Source organism: Thamnophis sirtalis, unplaced genomic scaffold, assembly GCF_051295495.1.
Source record: "Thamnophis sirtalis isolate CommonGarterSnake01/CBP01778 unplaced genomic scaffold, rThaSir2_p1.2 scaffold_6, whole genome shotgun sequence".
Taxonomy (NCBI): Eukaryota; Metazoa; Chordata; class Lepidosauria; order Squamata; family Natricidae; genus Thamnophis; species Thamnophis sirtalis.
The window spans coordinates 36226576-36244693 of NW_028261386.1; the positions used below are offsets into that span (position 1 = coordinate 36226576).

At 37.4% G+C, this 18118-nt stretch overlaps 2 protein-coding genes across 6 annotated transcripts in view; one reads left to right on the forward strand and one right to left on the reverse strand.

Annotated features, from left to right (window-relative positions):
• Positions 1 to 1731: 1731 nt before the first annotated feature.
• On the forward strand, positions 1732 to 12739 carry EIF4A3 (eukaryotic translation initiation factor 4A3). The gene is made up of 12 exons (XM_014068002.2): positions 1732 to 1982; positions 3310 to 3382; positions 4850 to 4916; positions 5100 to 5162; positions 6556 to 6688; positions 7199 to 7279; positions 7635 to 7776; positions 9579 to 9717; positions 9884 to 9999; positions 10328 to 10435; positions 10775 to 10902; positions 12148 to 12739. The coding sequence occupies exons 1-12, from the start codon at positions 1817 to 1819 to the stop codon at positions 12162 to 12164; spliced, it is 1233 nt and encodes a 410-aa protein (XP_013923477.2). The 5' UTR covers positions 1732 to 1816; the 3' UTR covers positions 12165 to 12739.
• A 1565-nt stretch (positions 12740 to 14304) lies between these two features.
• The window catches only part of ATL2 (atlastin GTPase 2), a 42217-nt gene continuing 38403 nt past the window's right edge, over positions 14305 to 18118 (reverse strand). For 3 of the 5 annotated variants that reach the window (XR_015696923.1, XR_015696922.1, XR_015696924.1), the window contains 4 exons: positions 16691 to 17122; positions 15662 to 15676; positions 15357 to 15577; positions 14305 to 15107 (listed from right to left, as the gene is read on the reverse strand). Coding sequence is in view for 2 of the 5 variants with exons in the window: in XM_087717593.1 (XP_087573719.1) it covers positions 15470 to 15577; positions 15662 to 15676; positions 16691 to 17122 (555 nt within the window). In the remaining 3 variants the exon portion in view is untranslated. The remainder of the gene's footprint in view (positions 15108 to 15356; positions 15578 to 15661; positions 15677 to 16690; positions 17123 to 18118) is intronic. The other 2 variants (XM_087717593.1, XM_087717594.1) reach the window with 2 other exon arrangements.

Consider the following 18118-nt stretch of genomic DNA (forward strand, 5'->3'; position numbering starts at 1 on the left):
GGGTTGAGCTGAGAATGACTGGTCCAAGGTATTCCAGCAGATTTTCATGGCCAACCACTAAACCAAACTGGCTCTTGATGAGAATTTGTTGAGAACATGACACAGGTTGAGGTGAAATGATGGAAGTTGAAGTCCAACACATCTCAAACATACCATGTTGGGCTAGGGCAGAACAAAGACATTTGATAGTATATAGAGGACAGCATAATCAAACAATAAGCTCTGCTCCTTTCATATTTCATAACACTTGTCTAAAAAGGTGGAACTTGCATTTCATAGACCCAATGCTACTTTTGTCATCCACCCCCGCCCCCAAACATTTACATGGACAGCATGTAGTAGATGAGAAATTGTGATCTGAGAGTAACTGGATTAGCACATAGATTATGCTAAGAAGTTGTTGTCTAGTTTGTGGTTCAGTTGCTATCAATGATCAGTTTCTGATGCCGTGCATGATACGAATTGAGAAACCAGGATACTGAGTTTTAGTTCTGCTTTAGGCGTGAAAGCTGGTTGGGTGATATATATATATATGTGTGTGTGTGTGTGTGTGTGTGTGTGTGGTGTGTGTGTGTGTGTGCGCGCGCGCGCGCAACAGTAAAAATATTGGGTTTCTGTCGTGATGGATTCTTGTGACGAGCCGATTGACAGATAATGGAAGCTGTTAGCTTCCTCCCATAATTGGGGCTTACCAGGGGTTGTGACACTAAATATACATACATACATACATACATACATACATACATACATACATACATATTTCAATGTTAATTTTTATATTCTTTTTAATTCATAGCTTTACAAATATTGTTTTAATTAATTTTAAATCTTTGATATCCATAGGTTCTCAATTTTATTTGCATTTTAATTAAATAATTTAAAAAATGATGCCAGCATAGATCTATTGCTAGCATGTTTATTCAGAAGTAAGGATTAATTAGCTTTCATTCATTTAAAATAACTCTTAACAAAAAGAAACATGAAGCACAAGTGGTCATATAAGAAGAGGTTAAAAGTGTGAGGGAATCTCACTCTTAAGGAAAGTCAATTTCTGATTTGCAATATTCTCAGCTATAGTTTCTCAATATGCAATACTTAGATTAATAGATTCAAAAGTATGATTTTAAAGTATCTTTTTCATTCATTCCTTTTAGACTGATTTTCTTCTACTTTTAAGAAGTTTCAGATATGGTTGAGAGAGAGAGAATGAGAGAGAGAGATCTGAAACTTCCTAAAAGTAGAATAAAACCTGTGTGTGTGTGTGTGTGTGTGTTTCTACAGCCACTTTTCTCAGTACCTGACATAAAGTAAGGCTTTCATTTAAACAGAAAAACTGTGCAGGAAAGAAGACTCTTGTGGCACGTTAAAATATATCAAATTCATTACGGCACACACTTTAAAATTAGTAATTGGAGCCGCTGCTCTTTAACCATACGCTCCCTAAACCCACGTTGCACTTTCAATTGCTTTCAATACTGTAGAGCAGACGGCTTTCACTTCCGCTCTGGGATGAAATAAAGCAGAATGTACTATTAAACATCCTGGTCGAAGAAAGCGTCTTCGTTCTTCTAATCTATTCGCATTCTTGTCTCTAAGGGAACGAGCGTACGTCCCTGAGCGTAAGGCTTCGCTCAGCGTCAGTCTGTGTGTCACGGGGGCCGCGTCGGAAGCGAGGTAGAAGCGCATGCGCCGCTTCATAGTTGTGTCGCAGGAATTACGTAGGGCGGGCCTTTCGGCACGTTGAGCTTTCTTGGTCGAGGCGGGTGTCGGGGCGGTTTTGCGTGGTGGGAGAAGGCCTAGAAGTCGGCTCGAAGCGATGTCGGGGGTTACGGGAGGTGGGACGGGCTCCGCTCGGAAGCGGCTGCTGAAGGAAGAAGACATGACAAAGGTGGAATTCGAGACCAGCGAAGAGGTGGACGTCACCCCCACTTTCGACACGATGGGCCTGCGGGAGGACCTTCTGCGCGGCATCTACGCCTACGGTGAGGAGGGGGGGTGCTAGAGGGATGGAGTTGAGAGGAGGAGAAACGGGATTAGTCGCGTGGCCCCACAACCTCAGAAAGCGGTTAATGGGAGGTCAAGAGCGACAAAGGGCGGGAACTGCTGTCCAGCTGCTTTTCCGTTTCCCCGCCGCATCTGGAGCCCTTCCTCGTCCCTCATTCCAGGATCGCTGGGCCTTAAATATGTTGTTGTTAGTTGCGAATCGGTTAGTTACCAATCGCGACCCCATGGAAGTTCCTCCAGGCCTTTCTGTCCTCTACCATCCCCCGGAGTCCATTTAAGCTCACGCCGTCTGCTTCGGTGACTCCATCCAGCCACCTCATTCTCTGTTTTCCCCTCCTTTTGCCCTCAATCTTTCCCACGGGCCTTAAATATAGTCTCTATGAAAAAGAGCAAGGAAGGATCAGATGCTTCCTTTTGGTATTTGTTGATAATTTGATGAAAGCCTCCGTTAATGGCATTTCTAAATAATCTCCCAGCAATCTGCAGATATTTGGAACTGCCGTTTTCCGATTCAGATTCTGTCCTTCGGTTTTAAAGAACTGTATTTGTTGAAGTGAGTGAGATCATAATGAGATTGGTAGTTAATTTTTGGGAACACATTCAAATTCTTGGTAAATTCCTAAGTGGGTTGAAGTTTTGCTATATTACATCAATCTACGTCGGTTAATTTCTGTGTTATTTCTCAAATAAGTCTGTAACACATAGGGTAATTGTTACTTTGTCAAGCACTGATGTATGACACCCCCCCCCCCCCCAAAAAGGTTATCTTCCTCCAGGCCTTGGAAATACAGAGTTGGAGCCTAAAGCAGCTGTTTAGGAATGACTCAGTACACTTTGATTTTTTTTAAAAAATTCTCACACAACATGGGTAACAAATGTCAGCTACAGAAAGATGGGAAAACCAACAGAGATGGTTCCTGCTGCTGTAAGTGGAGTAGATCAGATCCTTTGGTCATTCCTGTAGGATCACTAGATAAGTAAGTGGTTTATTCAAGAGTAGTAACAAATTTATTCAGACAAATTACATGAATGCAGCCTTAGAGCTGTGTTACTCTTGATTCTGGCCTTATTTACCTAATGATATCTTAAAGTAAAGTAGCCCAGCCATTAGATTCAGCCCAAAACATTACTAAAAATTATGTAAAACAAGTGGTAGAGAGCCTGTTTGCTTATTTTAAACAATGTATGTTCATTCTAGTTTTCATTGCATTTCTTCGTGGTTTGTTTACTATATTTTAGTCAGTTTTGACAGTATAGTTTGTGGAGAGAAAATCTAAATTGTAATTTAAAAACATATTTTTATAGGTTTTGAGAAACCTTCAGCTATCCAGCAGAGAGCGATTAAACAGATTATTAAAGGAAGAGACGTGATTGCTCAGTAAGTGGAATTATATTCTAATAAGAAAGTTTGAACAGTATGCTTTGTGATATTATTTTGATAGTTAAAAATAAATTGTTCTTGATGTTCTTGTTCATAGTAATTCCAGTGGTAAGTCCTTTGGAAGCAGAGATCTAACATAAGTTTAAGGTATAATTCTAAGCACATTTAATCAAAAATAGTCCTAAATTTCATGGGACTTTATTTTTCAGAAGTATGGAACTGCAATTTCACAGTCGGTCAGATTTTTTTTTTGCATTTTTTTCTTTTAATGGTAATATACAACATCCATTGGTACATTTTATTATACTTAAAATTCTAAGTAGTAGTCAGTGATCCCTTAGAACAGCAGTTCTCAACTGGTGGGTCGCCATCCCTTTGGGGGTCGAACAACCTTTTCACAGGGGTCGCTAAGACCATCGGAACTGTATTAAAAGGTCGCGGCATTAGGAAAGTTGAGAACCACTGCCTTAGAGAGATAAAATCATCTTCATTTTGTTTTAATTATATTTTTCTCCAGTTAAAAAGTAGACAACAATTTCTCAGTTTTGTTAAGGGAGCTAAAATGAGAATGCTAGTTGTGTTGAGCATTAAGTTTCCTTCATTCGTTATGAATAATATTCATTCAATGTATTTGCCGCTTGTCAGAATAGAACTGTATTAAAGGTTTTTACATGTTTGTTTTTCTTCAGAAATATATTTCAGTATAGTGTTAATATATTTATTTTTTCCATCTAATATTGTCTACAAGATATACTCCATAAGTGATTTTATAGGAAGAACATACTGTTTTATGGTGCTATGCGATACTGGAGTTAAATTATATAGAAATATACAGTAAATTTGACTGTGTCATATATCTATTAATTTAAAGAGATGCATCCAACATAAACCACTTAGAAAGTGTGTTTGTGTAACTATCATGAGAGTTAGACCTGACAGATAATTAACATAATTAACATTCTATGTAAAGTGTTTTGATTTATTAAACTTATATTAGAATAAGTTTATTTTTATCTTGCTGGATATCAAGTTGATTAGATTCAGTACTAGGCTTGTATTTCAAGAGCTACAGTGATTTCATTGTGATCAGGAATCTATAAATGTTTATAATGGAATCTAAATGATCTGGACAATTTTTACCTGTGTGCGCGCATGTATATCAGTTGTTATAGACAAAAGAATTTTAGTTTTCATTGGTATCCATTTATGACATGAAAACTTTTGTTATGCATTTATATAGAAAATAAGTCATAGCAAGCTTACTTCTTGTTAATTAATGGGTAAAACTAGATCAATTAGATTTTATTTGCAAATATCTACAAATACCAGTGCATCCTATCATTAACTGTTAATCAGCATTAGAAAGCATGGCTTCACTACAAATATAAGGTGTTATGAATCTCTCTAAATAGACCATTTTTTGTCTATTTAATCAAATTTAGTTATTCAGTCGTTTCTTTCTAGATCACAGTCTGGAACAGGAAAAACAGCAACATTTTCCATTTCTGTACTACAATGTCTGGATATCCAGGTAACTTTTGGAATATATTTGTTTTATGAAGATGCATATATTATTTTGAGTAGAAAACATTAAATTATCTTATGGATCATACCTACATTGCTTTTGAATAAGAGCAGTTGAGTTTTAAAATGCATATTTGAAAATGATTGCAGTATTGAATATCATATAACTATATTTCATTCTTTCAATTAGGTTCGTGAAACCCAGGCATTAATTTTGGCACCTACCAGAGAGTTGGCAGTACAAATTCAGAAGGTAAATGAATGTTAGATTATAATATTTGCAAAATAATATTACATCAGTTAAGCCCCTGGCCAATTCTTTCTTTGTTGCAAGTTGCAACTCAATAGTGCCTAATGACCATTTAGAACCAGGGTGTACTATAAGATGGAAGTATTTGAAATGTCTTTGAATATTAGTAGCTCAGGTTGGTAATTATCATATTTTTGGCCTATAAGATGCACCACCACCACCCCCCAGTGGGTGGAAATGTCTTGTATGTCTTATAGAGTGAATATTGTGGCGGAGGGGAGGGGGATTGGTGCAGCGCCAATCAGCTGTTCTAGATGGCAGGGTTTGCTGTCGTCATCCATTAGCCAGCGGCGGCAAACAGGCTGCAGCAGACAGGCAGATTTGATTTGTTTTGTTTTGTTTTCCTCCTCTAAAGCTAATGTGTGTCTTATAGTCCAAAAAATATGGTATGTTCTTGGTTTGAGCTCTGAGCTTGGTGATTTGATAGCAAACATTTTGTCCTCATTCAAGGAGACATCTTCAGTGTGCTTTTGATTGAAGTCTTAAGGGTTTGTGATTGGCTGAGGTGGTTAGGTTGTGGCGTCTGTGTTGACCCAGTCACTCCAACAAGTGATATAATATACAAATGCCTTTAAAAATATTTAGCACAGTGATAGTGTGCTCTAGCAATATAAATTCTGAATGTCTATAGGCTCAATATGCTGTTTCTGAGGTCATTCCCAGATATACAGTGGCCAGATTGGCATTGTGGTAAGCAGCACTGTGTCCTGGATCTAACAAAGCCAGATGAACACTTAACATTCCATCAACACGATTCTTTGCCCGGATTCCTGTAGCCTTGAACTGCCTCTACTAAGGTATTGAGTAACTCTCAGGATACCTGGGTAGCTTGATCTCAGCATGGCTTAGCAGAATTTATCTTCAGTTCCATGGTGAAAGAAACACAAGATATAAATACAATAATGGCAATTTATTATGGCAGTTTATCATATTAAAAAGGAACCCAGGCACAATTGTAATAATAGACATGAATCAAACACTAGGTTAGAAGGGGAGAATTATTATTTATTTAGAATATGATGAGAACATAACAGAAGATAAGTAAACCTATACACACAATTCCCATAATTATATGCAAAACTTCTACAGGGGAACAGCAGTGATCCTCATAACTGAATGTCCCTCTGGGGTTGGTTTTGTGTATGTCTTCTATCTTGCACAATATGTTTAATATCGGCACTGGGGAGAATGGATTCACATATAGGGGTTTGCCTATTCATTCTGTTTGTATGCTGTTCTGGATGTTATTCTTATGAAGACTACTGCCTCAATTACATTTCAGGAGATGTTAGAACTCTTAACTCCTATTAAGTAATGTATGAACTCATTTTTACAGGGGCTGCTTGCTCTTGGTGATTACATGAATGTCCAATGTCATGCATGTATTGGTGGGACCAATGTTGGTGAAGATATCAGGAAGCTGGATTATGGACAACATGTTGTTGCTGGCACACCTGGTCGTGTATTTGGTGAGTATATAATTATGTATAATACCATGTCCATAGTTAATACTTTAGCTAAAATTCTGTTTGGATTCATGATAGTTTTCAGTTGCCTTACACCCTAGATTTGAATCAAAATTGTTTTATTTCTTAATTCCCTTGACCTTTATATTTGGAAACAATTTGGAAAGATAACTGGTAGTTATTTTAGACCAGTTGTGGCTAGTAAGTAGCCTGAAGGCTATATCTGGCCTTAGCTCCCAGTTCACATAGGATGCAGGCACCGTCTTTTTCTTTGTTGCTGCTTGCTTTTGAATTTTCCTCCCAGCTAGCCTTCGTGCTGCTGATTCTTCCAACTTTACTTCAGAAACACATAGTCATTTGCATGATAATATGCCAGAAGCTTTTCAGGAAATATTCCGAAACAATACCATTTTGGATTGGATTGGTTCAGAGGACTAATGAATATTCAATCTGTGGGACAAGGAATTGTTTTTAATACCTTCGGTGAGTTGATAGAAATTTGAAATCTTCCAGATATGATTCGTCGCAGAAGTTTAAGAACTCGTGCTATCAAAATGTTGGTTTTGGATGAAGCTGATGAGATGCTCAATAAAGGTAAAAAATATTTAAATCCCAAATGTTCCAAGCCCTCTTACAAAAAATAAAACATGAAAATAAAACCTTAAAAGATACACAGCTTAGTTGCTTAGTCTTTGTAGTAGACAATGTTAAACATGCAGCCCAGTTTCAGTAGCTTTTTATCACAAGTAAATAACATCCTATCAATTGCCAAATGCTAACATTATAATTGAACGTCAGGTGCCTATAGTGAGTACCAGCCTATGTTACGCTACAAGTTCTTAGGCATGGACTACTTAGAACAATTTTTGTAATGCATATTTTCATAAAAGCAAAATATAAAAAGGCTTCCAGATTTTATTCTATCATTTATGTTATTTGGCTTATACAGGTTTTAAAGAACAGATTTATGATGTGTATAGATACCTTCCTCCAGCCACACAGGTAGTTCTCATCAGTGCCACTTTGCCACATGAAATCTTGGAGATGACTAACAAATTTATGACTGATCCTATTCGTATTCTGGTGAAACGGTTAGTAATTTTTAACATTATGTTCCAGCTTTGATTGGGGATTCCTTCTATGTCAAGTTTCAAATTTGATAATACTTCAGATCTGAACTAGAACAAAGAACAAATGTCTGAACACATTTCTCTGTTTCTTTTATGATCCGTGACTTACTACTTAGGTAAATGTTCTTCTTTAACATTGATCTTCTTTCTTTGTTTTGCAAATAAGAAAGAAATAAGTCAGATCTGCCAGTTGTTTAATGTAACAGCCAGGTTAGGGACATAGAAAAGATCTGGGTTACCAATTTAGATCAAGTAGCTTAATCCTGAACAAGCTCCATCTGGGAGCTTTTTGAGGTCAGGATTTTGTAAACTTGGCAATGTAATAATAAAGGCAAACTTGGAAAAAACATATTGATTCCAAAATTATGTTCCATCTTTGCCTTTGGGGGAAGGAAATTTAAAAATCATAGAAGTTGCCCCAGTATTACAGGTATACATCCTAAATGAAAATTCCAGATATAATATTACCAGATATTTCTGCCCCAAGTTTATCACTCCCCTCCTTTCATTTCTGTGCCAGCAATATGGAGAATGTATTTAACTAATCGGTGTTTTCTATGTTGTCAACTTACACAACTGATTAAATCTAGTTAAGACCCATTGAAATTGATCAAATTTTGAACATTGTGGTGTTTGAAGGACATGCATGATATAGCAGCTTTCTGTTTTCTTATAAATGTTGAAGAGAAGAGGAAATAGCACACAAACTGTATTTAGTTTGTCTTCATGTAACCAATAAGCTTATGCCTAAAATAGAAGTTTGGTAGTATATCTTTGCCATAGGGCTGGGATGGCGAACCTATGGCACGCATGCCACAGGTGGCACACAGAGCCATTTGTTAGGGCATGTGAGGTGTTTCCCTGACAGGTGGCCAGCGCGCATGCACTTGCTGACCAGCTGAGTTCAGCCTTTTTTAAAGCCATTTTTCGCCCTCCCCAGGCTCCAGAGGCTTTATAGGAGCCTGGGGAGGGTGAAAAGAGCCTCCCCTCCCCCCGGAGGCCCTCCAGAAGCTTCAGGAGCTTCCCTGAAGCCTCCGGAGCGGAAAAGAACGGCCCTATGGGCAAACTAGAAGTTCGGGAACGGACTTCCTGTTTGCTGGTAAGGTCGGTTTAAAACCTCTGCAGGCTTCGGGGAAGCCGCCTGAAGGTCCCTGAAGCCTCGGGGGGGGGGGGTATTTTCGCGCTCTCCTATAAAGCCTCTTGAGCCTGTGGAGGGCAAAAAAAGCATGCAAAAAATGGGGGGAGCGCCTCTCATGCATGCATGCGCACTGGAGGAAGATCGTGCATTGCATTATGGGTGCGGCATGCCCACACATGACCTCCCCTTATGGCACGTGAGCCAAAAAAGGTTCGCCATCGCTACCATAGGGTATCAGAGCTCTTAATTTTTTTATTCCCAGAGCAACAGTTCAATGCTTAAAACTACATTGCTTGCCTTCTCAAATTCTTCTCTCTGATTTAAAATATTGTAAAAATATCTACTCAGTTGTGAAAGTTTTTGTATCCTAAATTTAATGTCTAATAGATCCATTAAGGTATTCCTTACAACTATCACATTCTGGTAACCAATATATAAAATTATAGATGAGAGAGAGAAAAAATGAAATGAAATAAGAGATACTAGGTTCAGCCAGTAGCCCAGTGATTTCTTATCTTGTTATTCATTCTTGTAAACAGTTCTAGAAGTCATTTTGACTGAAGAGTAAAATAAAAATACTTTACATAAACAAGATTAATTTGGATATATTTTTCCATTTTCTTAGTGATGAATTGACTCTTGAAGGAATCAAACAGTTCTTTGTGGCAGTAGAGAGAGAAGAATGGAAGTTTGACACATTATGCGATTTGTATGATACACTCACTATTACACAAGCAGTCATCTTCTGTAATACCAAGAGGAAGGTATGTCAGCCAAGTATTAGTATAAGTTCCAAGAGAACATTGCATAATTTCTGTTCAAGTTAACAAGTGGGTAGAATTAGATGCAGGGTGCATTATAGAGAAAGTTAACTTTTTCTAGGTTATTCCATGTCAATATAAAACTAATTGTGGCTAATCCCTGGGTCAGGTTGATTGGCTGACTGAGAAAATGAGAGAAGCCAACTTCACTGTTTCATCAATGCATGGTGACATGCCTCAGAAGGAAAGAGAGTCAATCATGAAAGAGTTCAGATCTGGAGCAAGGTAAGAGTACTTTTGTTTCCCGATATTCTCCCAAAATACAATTCAAAACCATCTTCTAGCTTTTTCTGGATGGTTGCTTAGAGTAACATGAAATTGTTGTGTACATCTATTTTTGAATTTCTCTAGCTTGAGCATCAGTATTTTAGAATGACAGCTAATCTTCTGGGTCAGTTTTCATCGTATTCGTTGTTTTTTGCGTTTGAGATGAGTCTGGTATCTTGGTACTTAATCAGCAAGTGCCTCCTATGGCATTAATAGATTAATAGATTGTGCAACCCATTGTGTCACCTTTGTGAGTAGATAAATTTGTTGCTTTTTCTTTTTACAGCCGAGTTCTAATTTCTACAGATGTTTGGGCAAGAGGTCTGGATGTTCCTCAGGTGTCCCTGATCATTAACTATGATTTGCCCAACAACAGAGAATTGTATATACACAGGTAGGCAAACTTGTATATTTCAGGGGGGGGGGGGGGAATCTTAGTTTTTTAAAAAAATAGTTTTTCTAAAATGTATTCATAAAATGTTAAATTTTTGAATAATAAAATTATATGAAATGAAAATGATGGGGGGATGCCACTTTTTCGCCAATCCTGTTAGTTAACATGAAAGATGCTTCTGCCTTTAAGTATATATAGTAAGCAGTTGGCCAGGCTCCGACACAAAAGTTCTTTGCTGTAGTTGGTTCTGCCAGGGGCAGGAAAGGTCACAGAAGAATTGCACTGAATGTGAGCTGCTTTGGCTTCATATATGTTAATTGGTTCGTAATCTCCCAACAGGATTGGTAGATCAGGCCGCTATGGTCGCAAAGGTGTTGCAATCAACTTTGTAAAGAATGATGATATTCGTATCCTGCGAGACATTGAGCAATACTATTCTACCCAGATTGATGAAATGCCAATGAACGGTGAGTGTCTTAATTTCTTGTAAAAGATGGTTAACCATAGGATATTAGAAAAATTAAGATTTTTTTTTGCTTCCCACATTGCCATTTTTCATTTGTTTTTCAAAAGTATTGGAAAAATTAACAAAACTATAATATGTAGAAAGCACAAAAATCATATCAAACCTTTTTCCTCAGTATTGTCTAAAACCACAAGATTTTATAGATATTACAATGATCAGTTGTTTGATGAGAAAAAAAATGTTACATGCAGAACAAGATACATTTAAAGGGATTAAATGCTGCCTTCTTGGCTCTCTTACTTGCTTTTTAGGTGTTCCTGTGAACCACAGCAGCTATGCTTTTAGTGCATCAGCAATGTTAGGCACCAAATTAGAAATAAACACAACACACCCACACCCACACCCCCAACATAAATTAAAAACAACTGACTCTCCCACCTGCTCAGGAGAACAAAGCAAGGCCAAATTTCTTCTACTGAAAGGAATTATTCCTCTTGGCTCTGACCCAGATCCTTTTTCAAGAGGCAACTGGACTTTCATGGGAGGGTGGGGGTGGTTAGAAGACATTTTGCTTCTCATCCAAAAAGCTTCTTCAACTCTTGACTGGATGGTGGGGAATGGAAGGAGTCCTTCCATTCCCCACCATCCAATCAGAGCTGAAAAAAACTTAAAAGCAAAATGTCTTCAAAGAAAAGACAAGCAAGTCCAGTTGCTTCTTGAAAAAGCACCTTTTGGGCAACCACAACCTGGATGACTGAGAATCTCCATAGACACTCTTGGCTCCGAATGTACTTAAATCCACAAAAAGAATAGCCACTCAGTTTCTTTAACGGTTTTGTAAAGTTATATTTCACTTAAGTATCATCCAAACTATGACTGGGAGCACCTATTGTACTGTAATGCTTTAATAACGTAGAAAACAGCAATTGGCTTGTTCACAAGGCATGTTACACTTTTAAGCCACGCAGGTTAACAGTGTTAGTGTTGGTTGGCAGAGCTCGCTTAATCTGAACCCAACATACTAAATAGGTCCAGAGCTTATGAGTCAAGCTTTGGTCTTTTCAGTTAGCCTAGTGAACAACCTTGAATTTGTAGAAGAAAGATTTGTGAGTTGTTTCTCAAATGTTGCCGGCCCTGTGATCAATTATTATTTGTAATAGCTTTGTCTGTATTGTAGTGAGGGTTTGCATAAGACTTGTCACCTTTTCATTATTTTCAAACCACTGTCTGTTTTTCTTTAATCTAGTTGCTGATCTTATCTGAAGAAACTTGACAGAAGAGAGAAGGTCCTTTTAGCCGTGATACATTATTATAACCACATCCAAGAACTGCTTGGAACTTTTCTTGTTACTGATGCTGTTTGAAAACCATAATAGTGTAACTTCAAAATGGTTAGGCATCTGCTAAATCAGAATTGGTGAAAAGTAATATTGGAAGCAGTGCAAAGCGCTTTGTGGTTTTTATTTACTTTGTGTAATTGCAGAAACCTAGGAATTGTAATTGATGAAAATTGTAAAGAGGCATTTCTGTAAATAAGTTCATTGTCATCCTGTTTTCTGCTTTTTTCCTGATTAAACAATTATGTTTTCGTATAAATTGTCCATTCACTAAATTTTGTTAAAACTAATCACTTTTTCTTCCTTTTGTGTCTCTAATTAGCAAAGTGAAGATTTATTTTTTAAAATGTTAATTTGTCAGATCCTTAAACAGTCAAAATGAAATGGGAACTTATGTATCCGTTCTTTACCATATGAATTAGAATATAGCTTCAAAAATATTTATAGCAGCAGTTTGAAAATGGGTTTAATACAAAATAAACTACTGTAAATATTTTAAAATAGTTTTCAGATTTTTCATTTAAATATAGAAAATGAACTTAAAGCAGATTACTAATAGGCAACTATTTAGCAAATGTTTGTTACTTATTACGTGGTAAGTTGGCTTTCTATCTTGCCAGTCAAGGTTCAGAAGAATATTTGATCCCAAAAGTGTCTTAATTTGAAGAAATTGTTAAGAGACAAAAACAAAAAAAATATGACCAGAAGAATCAGTAAAGAAAACAGCTTGAAGGCACATAACAACCATAGCTGCCAAACTGTCAAAATTTCTGATGGAACTTTTCAAATTAATCCTTTGGACCCGATTGGCCTCTTCTTTGTGGCAACCCCTCAGATGTTGGAACACTTACTATCATGTCACCCCACTCCTTTTCACTAAGTTAGACATATCCAATTCCTACAATCTTTCTTCATATGTTGTAGTCTCCACATGGGGTGCATGTGTGCCATCATATTGAAGATTCTCAGTCATCCAGGTAGACTTGTCTGGAAGTTGGATCAGACTGAAGAAGCTACTTGGATAAGCAACAAAATGTTTCAAACAAAAAAGAAAAGTCCAGTTGCCGAGACTCAACTTCCAGGCATGAGTGTCTTCAGTCATTGTATCTGTATTGGTAGTTTTATCTAGATGGGTACTGTGGCTTTTTGGAGAACTGCAGTGTGTGTGTGTGTGTGTGTGCGTGCGCGCGTGCGTCACCCAGAACCTGATAGAAAGTACCTAATTAGACTGACTACTTACTAACCTCCCAGACAGTGATTCTCAACCTGTGGTCCACAGATCCCTAGTGGGCCGTGATGTCACGGGGTCTACAAAGGCTTGAAGAAATATGATTTAAACCTTGAATTAAGTCTTGGTTGTCTGTGGCCATGGTCCGTGGCCACAAAAGGTATTTAAAATGTGTCTGTGGTGAAAAAACGGTTGAGAACCACTGTCCCAAGCTATCAGTTTCTTAGGGGATGGAAAGCAAAACAAAATGTAGAAGAAATGAAGGTGCAACCTAGCCTCACTTAATTCTTGCTGGTAACTATCAGGATGTCATCTTGTCTTAATGACAAGAACATATAAGAAAATTATAAGTTTGCTAAGCATTCTAAACAGCAGGTAATGCAGTGAATTACATTAACATGTTTAAATAAAATCATGAGTTTAATTTCATATATACACATTTGATTTTAATGTACCAGAAAATAAATTACAAGAAATAACTTTAAAATGTAACTGAAGACAATCACAACAAACATTCCCACTGATTTCCCATGGGATGAGATTGCAGTGTTCAAGGCAGGTAAATATCACAAATATATCAAAAAAACTAAATTGTTTTTATGCATTCACACATTTACATGAGCCACAAACATTCCTTTACAGGGACTGCACTTAGCTTATCACAGAACCAGGTTTTGCCATAAACTACAAAACTTTTGATACAAAATTGTATTTATATATTTATATTTTATACATGCCCTGTGATTAAAAAAATAACTAGACACACTGTACAGACAATCTGAACTCATTGCTTTGTAGTTGTAGGAAACGGATTTTGTTATTTTTGGATGGATTCTCCCCCCCCCCCAAAGTAATAATGGTATATTGTATATACATGTAGGCTAAAACTGCAGAGAAAAGCAGCTCTTTCCATAATATGCATATCCTGTAAAGACATGGTCTCTAAACTGAAAAAAAAGCAGGACAATGTTATAGTTATCTTTAAATGAAGCTGCTGTGGAGAACAATATACATGCATTTGGGTAATACTGATAGAGAAGGCAGTAATGCAAGAGCAGATAAATGAAGTGGCTCAAACATGAGTTCTCAGTTGAGTGCTACTGCTGATATGTCAACTGGACTCAGGTTATAAATGCTGAAAATTAAAACGTCAAATGGGATTTTGTGTGATTATACATTCTCTTAAAAGATTTCTGTATGGTTTTGATACTTCCCTGAAAAACCCTTTACAGTGGATACAATTCCATAAATCAGACCCTGGTACAAAGGACACTAGTACCATGGTTAAGATCTTCCCTTTCCATGACATTGTGGGAGCAAATCAAGATAAACTCTTTAAAACAGTTCAGTTTCTTCTCCTGTATCCCTACCGTTATCTTCCCACAATATGATGGCAGTAAATTAGGAATCCAAGCAGACTAAACTACTGCTTTATAGTCAAATGTAAACTTTGGTTTATTGAGTTCTCGTTGTACAACAAGCAAATCTAGGATGGACAGGCAGATGAGATGAGGTGAGCTGTCAGTTTGTCTTTAATCTGGCATGCTGAGACATCTGTTCAGTCAGGCCTGCTTTGATAGAGTTTGTAACCGATTGTCTCATGGTATCCTCAATCAAATTCTCCCCAAGAGGTTTTATAACCTGCAGTATAAAAAATGTGTAAAAATAAATTAACTAAAAGCATCTCAGATGGGAAAAAAAACTACAAATTAAAATCATGGAGTATGAAATGTATCCAAAGTGCAACAGTACCAAAGCAAGAGAAAAAATGAGTTTTGCTACCAGTTTACAGTTAATAATTTACAGAGCAATAAGTGGTTTCCTCCGTTGGGTAGTTGACTTAATCCATGTAACTTTATAGCTCCTAGAATAGCAGGTGTAGTTTCATACCCTATAATGCAGCATCAGCCTGGTATGCTTATAGCATTTATGTAAATTGCCCCAGCACAGTCCTGCTTACGAATTGTGAATGCTTTAGATAAAGAAAAAGGTAAAAATACTGGCTAATTTTTCTTCCTGTTATTGTTGGATGAGAGTCGCTGCCGTTGTGCTGAGGCAAGAGCATGGCGAATCATTCGACGTCTAACAACTTCAAAGACTTTGGAACACACCTAAAATATGAAGCAGGTTATTAGAAAGGCAATTGCAGAAACCAGAAAAGATACATGTGAGTAGCCTCCATTGATTTTTCTCACCTTCTTGGGACTCCTCTGAAGCAAAAAAGAAAGAAAGAAAAATACACAAGATGATTTAGAGTTAATTTAGAATTAAGACAGCAATTCCGCAGCTGGTTCTTAAACAGGTTATCAAAGTTCTAAAAATAAGGCAAAGTTAATGAAATAATTCAGGGCTGATCTGGACCACAATCGTCAGTCATACAAATACATACGCACTTTTTGGATGGACTATAATGAATACATAGTAAGTATTTCTTGAACAGAAGCAGAAAGGTTAATAATTTCAAAATTTCTAAAGTTAGAATTGGACTGGAATTGAATCTTCCGGGTTCTACCCTGATGCCTGACCCTTCTATATCTACATTATTTTTCCTTCTATTTCACTTCAAAGCTTCATGCTGGACATAGCAATAAATCTCTTTCTCTAGAACAAACATGAATTCATTAGCATAACAATTCAAGAAAGGGCTCTTTACTGCAGATGCAAAAGAAGCTTTTATAAAGACAAAAACCAACTATTGCAGAATCTAGGAATCTAACCATACTTCCTTCTCTCTCAGCTCCAAGGTTTAAAGCCCACATCTCTTTTCCCCTTCCTTATGATCTGTTTTATGATAGCAGATCTGTCCTCACTGGCTCCTCAGACCTAGGTCCTGGGCAGCATTTTGATGACTTTCTTTAATCTTAGATTCGCACTATCTAGTATGCCAACCAGATAGGTAGGTCATTGTACACCATGATCTATAACTAGATAAGGATTCACAATTATGGACTTTCAAATGTCCACCTCCAGAAATTCCATTCTTTATACTGACATGCATGAATCTCTCTTCTTAAGGTTTTTTAGTCTTGGTACGTGATTAGACACCAAGAATGACATTCTAAATCGATTTCTACTGCTATTTCTATATAGTTCCTTTATCTTGGAACTGTCTTGGTTTTTATTCTATCTTTGGCATACATTCATATTGAATGGGCTTTTACACCAATGCTTGCATACTAACAATTAAACTTTTTTTTCAAGTGAGTAGATAAATGGATACCAACCTGTTCCCATAGTACTTCCGCCATCTGGTCAATGAGTGTTCCAATTTCTCTGAATTCCCCAGAGTATTTAACATATGCCCATGTACAAAGGGAGACAAGTGTTATGCCCATCACGAGGTTACACAGGGTTGCTATGGAGTTCATGCCAAGGAATCCAGTCAGTCCTGAGATTATATACATAGCAAACATGACAGCAAATAGAGTCGCTGGTGTACGAGCAGCATAGAAGAGGTTTTTGCCTTCATTGTGCTTCACAAAGTTTGCATAGGTTTCATCAAGCTCTTCTTCAAGCTGGTCCTGGTAACGACGACAGAACTCCTCACCTCCCATCTTCTTCACAGAACGGAAATGTTTGATTGCTAATCCTTTAAGTTCTTGGTGCTTTTGTTCTAAGTCGGCAGGTGCTAGGTAAGGCTTATCTCCACCACAAACCTGTTAGGATGAATTGACTGGTTAACTTACATAACCTAACAGTTCTATAGTTACAGAACTGCTAAAGTATTAAAAACTAAAATTAATATGTTGGACAAAGACTGTGGAGATCCAAGATCAAATCCCCATTCATGCAGAGACTCACGGACCAATCGTTATCAATGTACAAGGCACTCCTCAACATACAACCACAAATAAGCCAAAATTTCTGTTGCTAAGTGAGACATTTGTTGAGTTTTGCCCCATTTTACCACCTTTTTGCCATAATTGTTAAGTGAAGGTAGCTTCCTTTATCCCATAATATGACAAAATTAAATGGAAAGCATCTGGATTGTATTCATTGTGCCAGAATGTACTGTCCAGGGAGGAGTAATTGGAGATAGATGGTGTCTCAGATATCTAAATCTTATGACCAGAAAGCGCTTTAAAGGTAATGAATAGCCTTTTCAATGGCACCAGGAATTAACTGGCAACCAGTACAGCTTTTGGTCAGCTCCTGGATGCCTTAAGCCACTAGGACTCCAGATCTAACAAACAAGTGCCCCAACTAACAGACAGGAGGATCATATTCATTTCCTCAGGGGTCCAAATTGAACTTGGTCCAGAATCTAATTGACTTTATCTGGCAGATAACATGACTATTGTTCATTGTGTGCAGATGATCTTGCAGCTCAGCACCTTCCCCATCATTCTAAACACAGCCATTGGGTTGCTATTAGCAGACCCAATAAGGGCAGAGGAACAATATTTTGCCAACCTTATTACTACAGTGTAGACTCAAATATGAGCTGTTGCTGGTGTTCAATCAAATTCAGTTTTTAAACCACAAATTTTATTATGAACCAAAAATGGCTGGGGTTAAAGAAAATGAAAACTGCCTCCTTACAGTGCTATTAGAGAAAAGTGCAACCCTATGTTTTATTCATGCTTCATGAGTATAACTGTATCGATCCTTCAGATATCTTCCTCAATTCATGCAATTCTGATGGGTCTGGA

What these genes read in the sequence shown, in the direction of transcription:
- EIF4A3 (XM_014068002.2), top strand. Translation starts at nt 1,817, where the DNA reads ATGTCGGGGGTTACGGGAGGTGGGACGGGCTCCGCTCGGAAGCGGCTG. An exon ending in GGAAGAGACGTGATTGCTCA is followed by an intron (nt 3,383 to 4,849) that starts GTAAGTGGAATT and finishes GTTTCTTTCTAG; the next exon opens with ATCACAGTCTGGAACAGGAA. An exon ending in TGATGAGATGCTCAATAAAG is followed by an intron (nt 7,280 to 7,634) that starts GTAAAAAATATT and finishes TGGCTTATACAG; the next exon opens with GTTTTAAAGAACAGATTTAT.